The sequence below is a fragment of the Tupaia chinensis genome, unplaced genomic scaffold (assembly GCF_000334495.1).
Source record: "Tupaia chinensis unplaced genomic scaffold, TupChi_1.0 Scaffold000113_1, whole genome shotgun sequence".
Lineage (NCBI taxonomy): Eukaryota > Metazoa > Chordata > Mammalia > Scandentia > Tupaiidae > Tupaia > Tupaia belangeri.
In genome coordinates this window covers 4,752,715-4,766,450 of record NW_006159577.1, presented here as the reverse complement: position 1 = coordinate 4,766,450, position 13,736 = coordinate 4,752,715, and the positions used below count along the sequence as shown (strand labels likewise).

The window sequence follows — 13,736 nt, the reverse complement described above, 5'->3', positions numbered from 1 at the left end:
AGCCTTTCTCTGACTGACTGACATACACAGTCAGTCCTTCTACTGGCTTCTTGGCCCTGCTAAAGAAATTTAAATCTTTGAACACTGCTGTTCTCCTGGCAGGACCTGCATTTAAAAAGAATCTGAGATGCAGGGACCTGCTGGGCTGAACACGTTTTTTTCTGAATGGGGAAGGCTGTGGCTCAGAAATAAATGCAACAATAAATGCACAAAGACACACAAGTATAGAAAAAGTGAGGAGGATCCAGCGGGCCCAACTTCTTTTTTTTGTTTACTTTCTTTTAAAAAAATTTATTTATTATTATCATAATTTTGTTTATATTACATTGAATCACATATACCTTTACAGTATATTACATTCCTTTTTTCAGAAAGAATACCATGCATATCAGTCAATACAAAGACATTAGTTGCCACCTGTAACTGGCCTCAGGTTTATTCTTTTAAAGGGAAGAAAATGGGGTAAGAGGAAATGGAATGCAAAGAGAATGGGGGAAGAGGAAATGGAATGCAAAGCCAGTTGCTTTTGGATGTAAATCATCTGAAGATGTGAAAAGGACTGGCGCCATGAATTTCTTTGATCTTTTTGGGGCCAAATCTGATAAACAGACGTGATTTCCTTTAGCCTCATATTGCCCTGCAGTATCAGGTATTGACAACAACAGGAAGATAACTGATAACAACAGGCAGATATCATTTTCTTAAGTAAATGCTCTCATAGCCATTGCTAAAAAGCTCAGGGAAGCACATTTCTGCATGCGTCTAAAAGTCACATGTTTTCTCAGTCTGGCTGCTCTCCACATATCCTCCTTTTTCTTTTTCTAATTTGAGTCTATAAAACTGGATGGCTGTTGCATGGAGCCCTCACCAGGTGATTCTGCAGACTAGTTGAAAAATAAACGTAAACAAGATTATTGACACAATTATTCCCAAGAAATACCATAAGGAGTAGCAAAGCTTGTTAAAAAGATTAGTCCCTTTAAGTTGATCCAAAATATTAGAGTCTAAATCAGAAGGATCAAATGAAGGTAGAAAACTATTCTGTAAATTTATGATCTGCTTATGGAGAACTTTCATATCTACAGAAATATTGTTAGAAGACCATATCCTATGGAGAAGGTTTTGTATAGAAGTCCAGCTCCAATGTGTGTCATTATATGACAAAGGAGTCATGCAGATAAGTTGAAATAATGCATGGCATCTCAAATGACTTTGTAACTGCACTTTAAACACCTGTTCTCCTAAGCTGTCTATAGTAGTTTCAAGTTCTTGCAAACAGACAGCAATACGTTCATCAATATCTAATTGGGTGCCCATCATATGACAAGTATTATAAGTGAGAGCACTGACAAAAGTGGTGGTGTGAGTTTCTTGACTTAAAGCAACTGACGACGTTGCTAGGGAGGCAATCAAAGGGATTGCAGTGAGAACTCCAAAAATGAATTCCAGCTATCATGGCATAAGGATTTGGAAGACATGTCATAAGTCCAAATGTTTGGGTGGGAAACTGTGAGTCCCCACTGGATAAAACTTTGGAGTGATCAAGGGCTGTGGCTATTTTCCAAAGCTCTTTTTGTTGGTGGCTACCAAGTGTTGTTAAAATTCTAGAAACAAATCATCCTGTAATTTGCTGTTTGAAATAAGATCAGTCATAGAGTTTGGTGCTGTGAGAGGTAACTTTGACTGGTGAATTGTTGTTAACACGAAATCCAGGGAGGGTTACGGTTTTCTGTAACTAAATCAGAATTGGAACAAGGTTAGACTTAAAATGGAAATATGGTAATGTTAGAAAAAGATTAATTTTTAAAGGTGGTATGTTGCAAAAGGGATGTAACCCAACATGTGTGGATCTTGTTATAGAATTGTACATGGACTCTTTTTATCCCTTGAACAATTCACACACAAGAGTCTTGTGTGAAGGACAGACAAACAGGGGGTGAATCAGTAATAGCCAAATAGCTAAATTTTACCCACTGATTGTTAAGGCTGTAAGAAGGAATTCCCCCTAGTTAATGTGAATCATTTGTGAATAATTTCTGGATCCTTCTAAGTGATTGGATGTAACATGGGAGGATCTGGAATACAGGCCCAAAATGTCTTGTTTTGATGTTTATTGGGGAATGTGCTTACCTGAGTGGCTACAATACTTAGCAGGGCCAGCATTAGTAAAAAGAGTTGTAACTGATGCTCCCTGCTCTTCTATAAGCTGTTTGGCTCTTTGAGTTAGATGTTTAATCTGGTCCCATGTAGTGGGCTGAGCCTTTTGTGTTGATTTTGTAGTTGTCATTCTTTTCTTAGCCTTTTTGGGTACTTAATAGAGATTCAAGTCTTCTGCATCTGTTTCATAGGTTTGTCCTCAGGGTGTTCCAGCATTCAGTGGTCTCACAAGTCGTGAAGGAACCCACATTGGCCTTGGTGATGATTCTGGAAAAATGCAAGCATACCCTCAACACCATGCTAATACTGGGTCAAGATCTTTCCACTCTCCTCAACTAAGATCTTTCCATTTTGCATATTGAGGTTTAGCCTTTTCTAGCCATTGATAGTGGATTTCTGCAGCTGTGAGGCCCTCTGATGTGGATTTTAAAAAATTTGAAGTATATAAAGCAAGAGAAAGTCTTGAGTGAAGAGTTCTAGGGATTACCTCATCACTGCCAGTACCACAAGACAGTGGATGATAACATGTTTGACTGCTTCTCCTGTCAGAGGGAAGCAAAGACAAAACAAGAATAGGTGTCAACAGTAACATGTATGTAACTCTGTTGCCCAAATGGGGCATAATGGGTTACAACCATCTGCCAAATGTGATTGGCGGTCAGTCCCCTGGGGTCCACTTGCTGGGACCTGCTTGGCTAAACACGTTTTTCTGGGTGGGGAAGGCTATGGATTAGAAATAAATGCAACAACAAACACACAAAGACACAAGTATAGAAAAAACGAGGAGGATCAGGTGGGCCAACTTTTCTGATGAAGAAGTTGCAACCCACAACTGGCCTCAGGTTTATCCTTTTAAAGGGAAGAAAATGGGGGAAGAGGAAATGGAATGCAAAGTCAGTTGGATGTAAATCGTCTGAAGATGGGAAAAGGACTGGCGCCATGTAATTTCTTTGATCTTTTTGGAGCCAAATCTGATAAACAGATGTGGCTTCCTTTAGCCTCATACTGCCCTGCAGTATCGGGTATCGGGTATTGACAACAACAGGAAGATAACCGATAACAACAGGCAGATAGCGCTTTCGTAAGTAAATGCTCTCATAGCCATTGCTAAAGAAGCTCAGAGAAGCACATTTCTGCATGCGTCTAAAAGTCACATGTTTTCTCAGGTTGGCTGCTCTCTACATTGAGAAGTTCATCAAGTGCCTTTATCCTCCTTGTACCAGGAAGTTAATAAAAAGAGAGACTCATGGGGACCAGCAGTTAGCGTAATGGCTATGTCACTGGACTCCCATATAGTCGACTGTGGTTCGAGTCCTGGACCCAGTGGCTTAAACTCATGCTGGGCACATGTGTGTGCATGCCCAAGATCCCGAGAGGAGAATGGAGGAGAAGGGATTACAACGTGGCCATCCCCCCTGGGCCCGGGGGCTCATTTCTTGCTTTCTGTCTCTCTGTTTCTCTCTGTCTTTCTGGTGAACTATGTAGATCCAGCCAACTGGCCACGTGGGATCCAGCCACCTCAGCCACTGCACTCTGTTCTACTTTACTAAATAAAGTAGAAATATGTTCTCTGTTCTTTGGAAGACTCTAAAAATATATAAAATGTGAAATATAAATTTTCAAATATGGTTAGAATTGCTCAAAAAGAATCTTAAAAACTTAAATTGAGTCCTATGGACCTTGTCTGATCTCACTGATAATAAACTTCTAGATTTCGTTTTGCTTTGAGGTAAAATAAGAATTTCTCAGGATATGAGTCAGAGGAAACAGTATTTCGGACTCTGAAGTATTTTCTTACTTAGGAGGTATCCAAGTGGCTTCTTTCATTCCTGGTAGGGTGGATTCAACTGTACTCAGAATCCTTGACCACCAATTTAGACTGTCTTCTCTTGTGCAGCCCTTCCTTCTAAACATAGATTATATCTTCTGAATCTAAGTTGAATGTCAGGGGCCTAATAAATATACAGGTACTTTATTATATTTAAAATTACTGAGCACCTCATATTCAACGCATTTTCTTGAATCTGCTATTGCAAAAACTCACTTTCAGCAAGAACGCTGAAGACATGCAAACCTAAGGTTGAACCACAGTGCCCCCTGGCATGACTGTAAGATGAAACTTCAGCCAATTTCTGTGAGTAGATCATTTTGAAACAGTGGAAACTAGTCTCTAAAATGGTTTTGCTTCTTTCCAGATCAGTGGGACTCCCAAACTACCAACTATGGTAAGAACTTTTTCTTTTCAATTGCTGTGACTTATAGATCATTTTGAAATAGGAGAAACTCTTCTCTAAAATGATTTTGTTTCTTTCCAGGTCAGTGGGGCTCCGAAACTACAGACTATGGTAAGACCTTTTTCCCTTTACTCTTCTTTCTGGGATTTTGCATACTGGCTAGGTTGGCTGCTTATGCTGCTGCTGCTGCTGTTGTCTGGTTGAGGCTAAGCAGTCTTGGTCACAGAGCAAGTGCCTGCCTTTTAGAATGCAAGGATAGAGCAGGATCCAAAGAAGGGGGTGCCAAAGCCCTGGGCATGTCCTGGACACACACTCCACTAATCTCTTCTGTCATTCTCCTTCCTTCTTTTCTTTGCCCATAAGTTGTTCATTGGATGAGATTAGTTTCTACTTAGTGTCAGGAGAGATAGTTAAACTGTCACTAATAATGACAGTTATCTGGAGGATAACCAACATCTACCAAACACTCATTATGCATTCCATAAAAAGTTATTTTCATACACTGAACAAGTTAATATATTAAAAAACATTTAAAATACTGCCTGGTACATGTAGTGATATTACCATAAAATCTTCCTAACCATATTTTAAGGTAAATATTGGTATTATGTCCATTTTTTCAGATCAGAATATCAGGGTACAACTAGGCCATTTGTTAATATATCTATGTTTAAGGTCACAGGACTAGTAAGAGGCAGGGCAGAGATTTGAACCTAAGATGGGTGCCTTATCAATGACTCTTAATAAATGCACCCATCTCTCCCCTTCCTGTAGTAAAATGTATAGACATCTGTGCCCAATTCAGGGTTGTTTGTGTTTACTTAGGATACCTGACTGTCACGGGCCTCCAGCACTGTTGAGGCCAATTCCTCCCCTTCTAGGACATACCCTGAGAGATCCAGAAATGGGCTGGGAGGGACTCAAGGGGTAGCTTTCCGACTGACACTCCACAAGGGTCAGTCTGTGTCAGGAAGACCGAGAGCTCCTCTGGAGGGATCATTCACAGGAACGACTAGAAGAGGCAATAAGAAAGGCTGAGAGGGGACCAGCAGGTGGCATGGTAGTTAAGGCACTGGACACTCCCACACGGCTGACCACAGTTCAAGTCCTGGACCTGGCAGCTTGCTCTCTCTCTCTGGTCAAATTAAAATAAGTGAATGAATAATTTTTTTTTTTTTAAAAGAAAGACTGAGAAAGTCTAGACTTCACCTTGAAAATACCTTGGAAATGGTCCAGTTGACCTTTTCTTCTTTATTCTCTGACTCCCTCTCAATGACAGCAACCTGTCCCTTCTCTTTTGTCCCATTTAGATCTCTCTGACCACAAATTTTTTATTACCTCAAACTAGCCACTGAAAAGCCAGGCCCAAGATTCTGTTTCTGCTGCCAGGATATGGGACTGGATACCTCAGGATCTGCTCTCCCAATTCCTTACATAATCAGTGCAATTTTTCACCAGTGAGTGAGCTAGTGACATCATGTCAGGCAGTAACATAGTGCTTATTGCCTCCCTAGCATGGTCATCTTTATGGTGGGAACCAGGATCTCTAAGACCCCCAGCAGAAAGGAAGCAGGAAGGGTAGGTTGAAGCCCATGATCTTGGACTTGATCTTAATGGAGTGGAGAGTAACTGAGGTGTTTGGAGCAGGAAAATAAGTTGAACGTGTCTACACTTTGTAAAGATAAAACTTAAGGACTATCTGGTGGAGACAGATGAATCCTCTCAGCACAAGAATAGGCATAGAGTAAGCACTCCATAAATGCTGAAAGAATCCATGAATGTGGAAGGACTAGAGAAAGAAGAGGTAGAGCTAGAGAGATTGAAAGTCCGGTTTAAGTGGATGAAGTTCTAACCTAGTGAAATGGTAGTGGGAATAAAAATAAGAGTGACCTTGGTGGTGACAAGTTGCATATAAGAGCTGAGAAGGAGGAATCCAATATGATGTTTGAGTTTCCAGCACAGCTGAGGAGTAAGGAGATTCAATGGAGGAAGGAGAGTGTATTGAGCTTGGGATGGTGGTGATGAGTTATCCAGGAGGCCACTGAAAGTGGCGGTCTAGAACTCAGGATTAGGGTTGTCAGGGCTGGGCCAGGACCAGAAAGGTGAATTTGGGGGTTCTGTTTGGAAAGTTCTTAGAGTTCATAAGGTTTTCCAGGAACAAAAGATGAACCAAGAAGAAGGCAAAGACAGTGCTTGGGAGAAAAGTGGTATTTAAAATCTTGAGGGGAGAAGAATCAATGAAGGAGACAGGACAGGGTGGTCAGAGACAAGAGTGAGAGGAATGCTGGCTGGGTCATGCAAGCCAAGGGCAGAGAGCTGAGGGCTTATTGTTGTGTCAATGCAGGTTTGCCCCTGAGGACTGGTGTCAGGGCCAGGTGGAGGTCCTGTACTAAGGCACTTGGGACACCAATGATGCCAATGTGGTCTGTGGGCAGCTGGGCTGTGGCTATTCGTGTCCACTCCAGGTGGGGCCCACTTTGGTCAGGGCTCAGGGAACATTCTCTTGGGTGCTGTGTACTGCTCAGGATGGGAGCCCTACCTGTCAAGCTGTTCCTACAGTGGGTGGTACAACCACAAATGTGACCACAGGGAAGATGCTGGAGTTGTGTGCTCAGGTTGTACAGATATAATCTTATGCTGTCATGTGCACAACTCTGAGAACAGATATTGACTCAAATCAATAACATGGCCAGTGTGTGTGTGTACACATGCATGTGCATTTTGCAATTTACTTGCTCAGTTGTAAGTCATTCCTCCTCAATGTAAAAGGATAGGCATCACTGCCCCTTTTCACACAGAAAAAAATCAAGGCTCAGAAAGTTCAGCTGACTTGCCTATTGTCCTAAAACTGGGAGGTGGTAGTGGCAGGTTTCAGTCTCAGTGTCCTCAGAACTTGCTCAGTAGATGGATTGGTATAGCCCAGCAGCATTGTGGCCACCCCTGGTCTGGAATGAGCAAATAAATATCATTCTAAGTGAGTGGGAGGCAGGTGATGTGGTTGTTAAAGGCACCCACATGGCTGACTGCGATTCGAGTCCCAGACCTGTTGGCTTGCTTTATCACTTTCCCTCTCTCTTTTTCTCTGTCTCTCTCTGATCAAACTGGAAAATAATAATAATAATAGTAATAATAATAATAAATAAAGTTAAATAAAATAAATAAAGTTAAAAATAATTTTTTTGGAGAGGTTTTTACTATAGGGTATGTGCACTCACCAGAAAGACAGAGAGAGACAGAGAGACAGAAACCGAGAAATCACCCCCAGGGCGGATAGCCATGCCTTAATCTTTTCTCCTCCATTCTCCTCTCAGGATCTTGGACATACACGTGCCTGGTGTGAGTTTTAAGCTGCCAGGTCCGGGACTCGAACTGCAGTTGACTACATGGGAGTCCAGCGACATAGCCATTACACCAACTGCTGGTCCCAATAAAATAATTCTTTAAAAAGATATCATTCTAAGGGGCAGTTTCTCCTCCTTCAAAGGCAGAGGATGATGAGGGGATTGCTAATTCTTAATACTTAAATATATACCCAAATCAAATGGAGGAGTAATCAATATACTCTTTATTGGGAACTAAGTGACAAGCAAATGACACACACTTAGTAGTAAAGAAATTCTTCCTGACTCAACCCAGTGACTCCTATTTCTCATTGGCAATACAATGCTGATAAGCGTGCAAGACCAAGGGGGTCTTTAATACACAGAGACTCTTCTGAGGATACTGGCTCATTGTGTGTCCCTCAAAGAGGACTTTCTAATTTCACTGCCCACTTTTAGAGCATCCTCTGATATTTGCTGTGTAGGCTGGACTGTACCCATGTTTCCATCCACATGATGTGACCACAATAATCCTCCATGACAAGAGAATGGGCTCCCCAGGGAAGTGTGGTCCTCCACACAGCCACTTTGTGAATGGGCTTATTTTGGCATTCTTGAATGCATTTTTGAAAACTGCCTTTCTTCCTGGTTGGGGCAATATCTCAGTGATGGCAAATATTTGCCATTTGAGGGTGTGTTTGAGCCATAAAACTTTCATTTGAAGTCCATCTTGTGAATAGGACAGGGACGTTAATGAACCAGGTGATTATTTGGATGGAGACTGTGGAAGGAGAGAAGGTGGAGGATGGCGACAGGGGAAAAGGATGCTCAAGGCAGCATCCCAGCACTGGCCAGGTGACCTAGAGATTGGAATTTGGTGTCACAAGAAAAACACTGCTTATTAGTGATGGAAAGACCTTTGGGGTGTCTGCCTGTGATTCAGAGCTGAGGAAGCAGAGGCCAACTCTCCTCAAATTAGGGCTAATTAAACAATTCTTTCTTTCTCCACTCTGCAGCTACTTTGTCTTCCACAGAGGCACCCCTGACAACTCCATCAGGTAACGTTTGCCATGTGGACTCTCTGTGAGTTCACTTCCCCACTACACACATGGGTTTTTCTGATTCAAAAGAGGTACAAAAGGTACTACAAAAGGGGATAGGGGTTCTCAACTCTTATTGAGGATCATTCTGAACTAGGACGCAGCCCCAGATAGACATTTCTTCCATGAATCATGCCCCTGATATTGGCATCTGATACTTAAAAAGGCATCTCTAAGGAGCTCCAAGGTGGAGCCCAGAAACCTATACTCATACTCAGTGCCTTCCTCATGGCCCTCATCAATTCATGCTGACTGCTGGTCAGCCTGGGTTGCTGGGTCTCTGGCTGAGGCACCTGGAGAGGCAGAAATAAACCTGCTTAGGTGGCCAACCTGCTAGGAATGCATCCTTGCCCAAACCCTTTCCTTGAGCCCCTATTAGGCTACCCTGATTGTTTCTCAACATGGAGAACGTATGATCCCTCAGCCTACAGGCATTGAAAGTCCTGTACTTCCCCCAGGGCACCTCCAGAGAAATATCTGAGAGGCATAGCCAATATGTTCTAAGATTTTGGCAACCTGAACTTTGGGAAAAGAAGTCACTTTCCATTTCCCATTGGAAATTTTGGCCCTAGAACAAGATCAAGAATAACTTCCACTCCAAGGCCTCTGGCCTGCTCAGGGATCAACATGGATCAGTTGGGAATCTTGATCGTACATGCGTAAGGCATTTCTGTTCCACAGGTCCTTTGTTTTCCTGTCCCTCAGGCCCATGGAACAATGCCTGACTACCTTCCCTTTCTTGTCCCCATGGTTAAGAATGTCACTAGAGCTAAGGATTTGACTTTATTTATTTATTTATTTATTTTAAAGAGAGATTTTTGCTATAGGGTGCGTGTGCTTGCTAGAGAGACAGAGAGAGAGAGACAGAGACACAGACAGCAAGACACCAACCCCCCCACACCAGAGGGGATGGCTACACTACAATCCCTTCTCCTCCATTCTCCATAGTCAGAACCTGGGGTCTCCAGGAGCCTGTGTGCTTTGGGAAAGAGGCCAATAGTGTGAGTTTCCTGTCCAGAGTGACATCTGTCCCATTTCTACAGCTTTTTGTTGACCCCAGGACATCCTGGCCCCAAGGACTCTTGCTATACAGCCAGGAGGAGAAAAATATGCTCCAAACCAACCCTAGAACCCCAGATAGATGCCAGAACTTCTATAGGGACTTCATGATGCCATCAGGCTCTTCAAAAGGAGACAGCATTTACCTCCTCTCTGGGGGTACCAGGCCTCTTTCCACAGACCGCTAGAGAAGGGTTTGTGGATGGTTTCTAGGTCTCCTCTAGGAAGCAAATTTGGAGGAGAAATTTTTACCACCAGAAGTTCTAGAGGCTTGGGTTTCAGCAGAGCAGTCACTGTGTTTTTCCCCATAAAGAACTCTAGACTCAAGATGTATTAACTCCAACTCTGTTGAGATTCTCTCAGAGAGCTTTCCTTACTGAGAAGGCAGAATTCCTTATAGGCCACCATACCTTGTCGCCTATATATATTCCTTATATGTTCCTTACTAAGAACATATAAGAAAAATATTCTATTTTCCTTGAGGGTCTGACTCAGGTTTGGCCCTGAGACTGGTGAATGGAGGTGACCATTGTCAGGGCCAAGTAGAAGTCCTGTACTGAGGCTCCTGGGGTACCATGTGTGATGACAGCTGGGACACTGGTGATGCCCATATGGTGTGCAGGCAGCTGGGCTGTGGCTGGGCTATGTCTGCCTCAGGAGGTGTACAGTTCGGTCAGGGCACAGGCCCAATTGCCCTGGATGACATGCGCTGCTCAGGACATAAGTCTTACCTGTGGAAATGCCCTCACAACCGACGTGTATAGAATTCTCAACTGATTGGTCTGAGAAGTATTTCATGTTAGGTAAAGTCTTTTTACAAGCAAAATGAGAAGTAGTGATTGACTATTTAAAAAACAATTGGAATAACAATGATGATAATGATTGTGGAAAATAATGAAAAGCTATTGGATGATGAAATAGGGATTTTAATGTCTCTGTATTGACTGATATGCATGGTATTCCTTCTGGAAAAAGAAATGTAATACACTGGAATATTGTATGTGATTCAATGTAATATAAACAAGATTCTGATGGTAATTTTAAAAAAAGCCAAAAAAAACCCCCCAAAAAACCAAAACAAAAAACAATGGCTGGCTCTCTCATAACTGTGGTCATGGGGAAGATGCTGGTGTCATACAAGAAGATGCTGGTGGGCATACACAACCCCTGGGCCCAATCTCCAGAAATGGGCATTGACTGGCACACCTATTTCTGCTCACAGAACTACATCTATGTGCTCTTGTCTTGGAGACGTAGAAGCCACTGCTCTCCCCTTAGAGAGATGGTGCCTATGTGACACAGCTTTGGATGGCTCAAGTAATGGGGTATACATCCAGGCTTAACATTCCCCCCCAAATCCTGGGCATGGTGGCATCCTCCCTATGGCAAAAAAAAAATCTCCCCCCAAATGCTCAGTCATTTAACTATGCTCTGTGGATTTAGGTGGTGCCATCCTCACAATGACTCTGAAGAGGTCATTGTTATATCTTTTCTTTTCTTTCTTTCTTTTTTTTGAGAAAGATTTTTATTACAGAGCATGTGCACTATCCAGAGAGACAGAGAGAGACAGACAGAAAGTGACAAATCACCTCCTGAAAGGATGACCATGCTGCAACCCTCTCCTCCATTCTCCTCTTGAGATTTTGGGCATGCAAGCACACCTGCCCAGAGTGAGTTTTAAGCTCTGAATCTAGAACTTGAACTGCAGTCAACTTCATGGGAGTCCAGCACGGTCTACTACATGGGAGTTCAGTGACAGCCATGACAACAACTGCTGGTCCCTCTATTGGCCTTTTATTCTTTAATTCTAATTCCAGCATTTCTCATCATTACCATTTATAGGAACATGGATTACCACATCCTCACCTGTACAACCAGAAGGTAAATAAACTTATCGACCAGCCCTGTTATTGATTATCCTCTTATAGATAAACTTTGGATTTAAAAATGATAGGACGAGGCTTCAAGTAGTCCCTTCCTTAGGCATGTCCCTGTGGATTGGGTGTCTGCATGGGGGTTCTGAGACTTTGGAGTCTTAGAAAACCAAATCTTTGAACTGTTGTTAAAAAAGAGGGGTTTGTGAGCTATCTGCAACAGTGGGATTCTAATCCAGGTGCTCTGTGTTAATCCTCCTCTAGGTGTTTTGGAATAGTTCTAGAAGATTCACTACTCCTGTTAGGATCTTGAATTTGAGAGGTTTTTAGGGCCTCAGTCAGTTTCTTGACTTTTGTGTACCTGACTTACTGATGTTCACTTTGTAGGTTGGAAAATAAATGCCCAGGTGGTCGTAAAGACCAAATAAATGGAAATGTATGATGAACTTCGTAAACTGTACGAGCTCAATACAAGTACTGATGACATCTGTGATAGGAAAAATCTTTGACCCCATAGAGTGTAGGTTCTCAACTAAAAGACCATTTTGCAATCAGGAAAAAAACATAAATGAAGAGAAAAGAAGGGCCAGGCACATGTGACTAGGATTCAGATTCCACTTTTTTGTTTGTTTTGATGTAGCTTGACTTTATTAATTTTTTCTTTCTCATAGTTTATTTTTTATACATTTAACCATTGTATGTCATTATACCTTATAAAATGAATTTTCTCAGCATGAATACACTACATATTAGTCCAGTCAAAGGTATTATCATACACATTATCATCAACAGATAATTTCTCATTTTTGTGTCCCTCTAATGTTTTTAAAAATATTATGGGAGCAAAAACAAAACACTCCTGCAAGTAAAATCCTGCCCCCAGAAAGCCAGCTTCTAATTTCTCTAAGGGAGAAGGGAAATTGCTCTTGTAGGAACCCTTCCATCTGGCTTTCATCATAAGCTATTGCCCAGTGCTTTGAGTAGGGCCTGGTTGGGAAAGGAAGATATGCTGATGGGGTTTTGAAGATCAAGAGCTGTGACATAAAAAAATAACTTTGATCTCTTGAAGGGTCCCCAGGTGAACCACGTTTGCTGATCACTCACTAGAACACAGAGGGACGTGACCCTGGGCACCTGGGCACCTGGGCACCAGCTACTGCAGGGTTACAGAAGGAGGTGGACATAGGCTTTCTAATACAGAAAATGTCAGATTATCTGAGACTGTGGTCACTACTGTGTGATAATTTCACCTTTAAGTTAAACAAAAATGAAATTTTCCTGGGTTTAAGGAAGCACTGAGTGCCTATTCCAGAGAGCCTCACTTTCTTTTCTCTGTTTCCTGCAGAATCTTTGCTCTCCACAGAATCATCCACAGTATTAACAGGTATCATCTACATCACTGTCGCTATCAGACACAGAAATCAATATGCTCGAGGGTTAGGGTTGACACAGGAGAGAATGGGATTAGAAGTGTCAGATCAACTTGTAGAACAGTTTCCAGGTGTAAGTGTATGGGTATGGGTCTAGTTTCAGGGGATCTCTCTTGGAGTATTCATTGCCAGACCTTGGAGACCTTGAGTCTTCAGGCTCTCATAGCAATTAGCAAAACGGGGAATGAGAGAAGGGGTAATTGTCTGGGGCAGTATTGATTCAGGGTGGAGTGATGAGCACAGCAGGGTAATCATGGGGTCAAAGGCTTCTTCTGAGCTCAGACCTGGCACAGCCTCCTAAAGAAGCTAGAAGTGCCAGGAGTCAAAAGTGCACCCCTTACACAACCAGGCATCCACGGTCAGGAAGGAAGGAGATCATATAACATTTCCCTGTGCAGACTTTAAAACACGTCAGGGTTTGGCCTATGGAAAGTGGTCCTTGGTACATACACTCAACCTTCACAATCTTGAAATCACCAAAAGTGAATTAAGAAATAACTGTGTGCTCTCTAGGAACTGATGCAGGCTTGGCCCTGCGGCTGGTGAATGGAAGTGACCGGTT

General features: G+C 42.4%; 1 protein-coding gene across 12 annotated transcripts in view; it reads left to right on the top strand.

Moving 5' to 3' along the window:
- The window catches only part of LOC102480493 (deleted in malignant brain tumors 1 protein), a 141,334-nt gene that overhangs the window by 16,961 nt on the left and 110,637 nt on the right, over window positions 1-13,736 (top strand). For 10 of the 12 annotated variants that reach the window (XM_027770111.1, XM_027770119.1, XM_027770109.1 and 7 more), the window contains exons 2-6: window positions 4,353-4,382; window positions 4,473-4,502; window positions 8,728-8,769; window positions 11,713-11,751; window positions 13,090-13,128. In XM_027770111.1, the coding sequence (XP_027625912.1) occupies window positions 4,353-4,382; window positions 4,473-4,502; window positions 8,728-8,769; window positions 11,713-11,751; window positions 13,090-13,128 (180 nt within the window). The remainder of the gene's footprint in view (window positions 1-4,352; window positions 4,383-4,472; window positions 4,503-8,727; window positions 8,770-11,712; window positions 11,752-13,089; window positions 13,129-13,736) is intronic. The other 2 variants (XM_027770112.1, XM_027770115.1) reach the window with 2 other exon arrangements.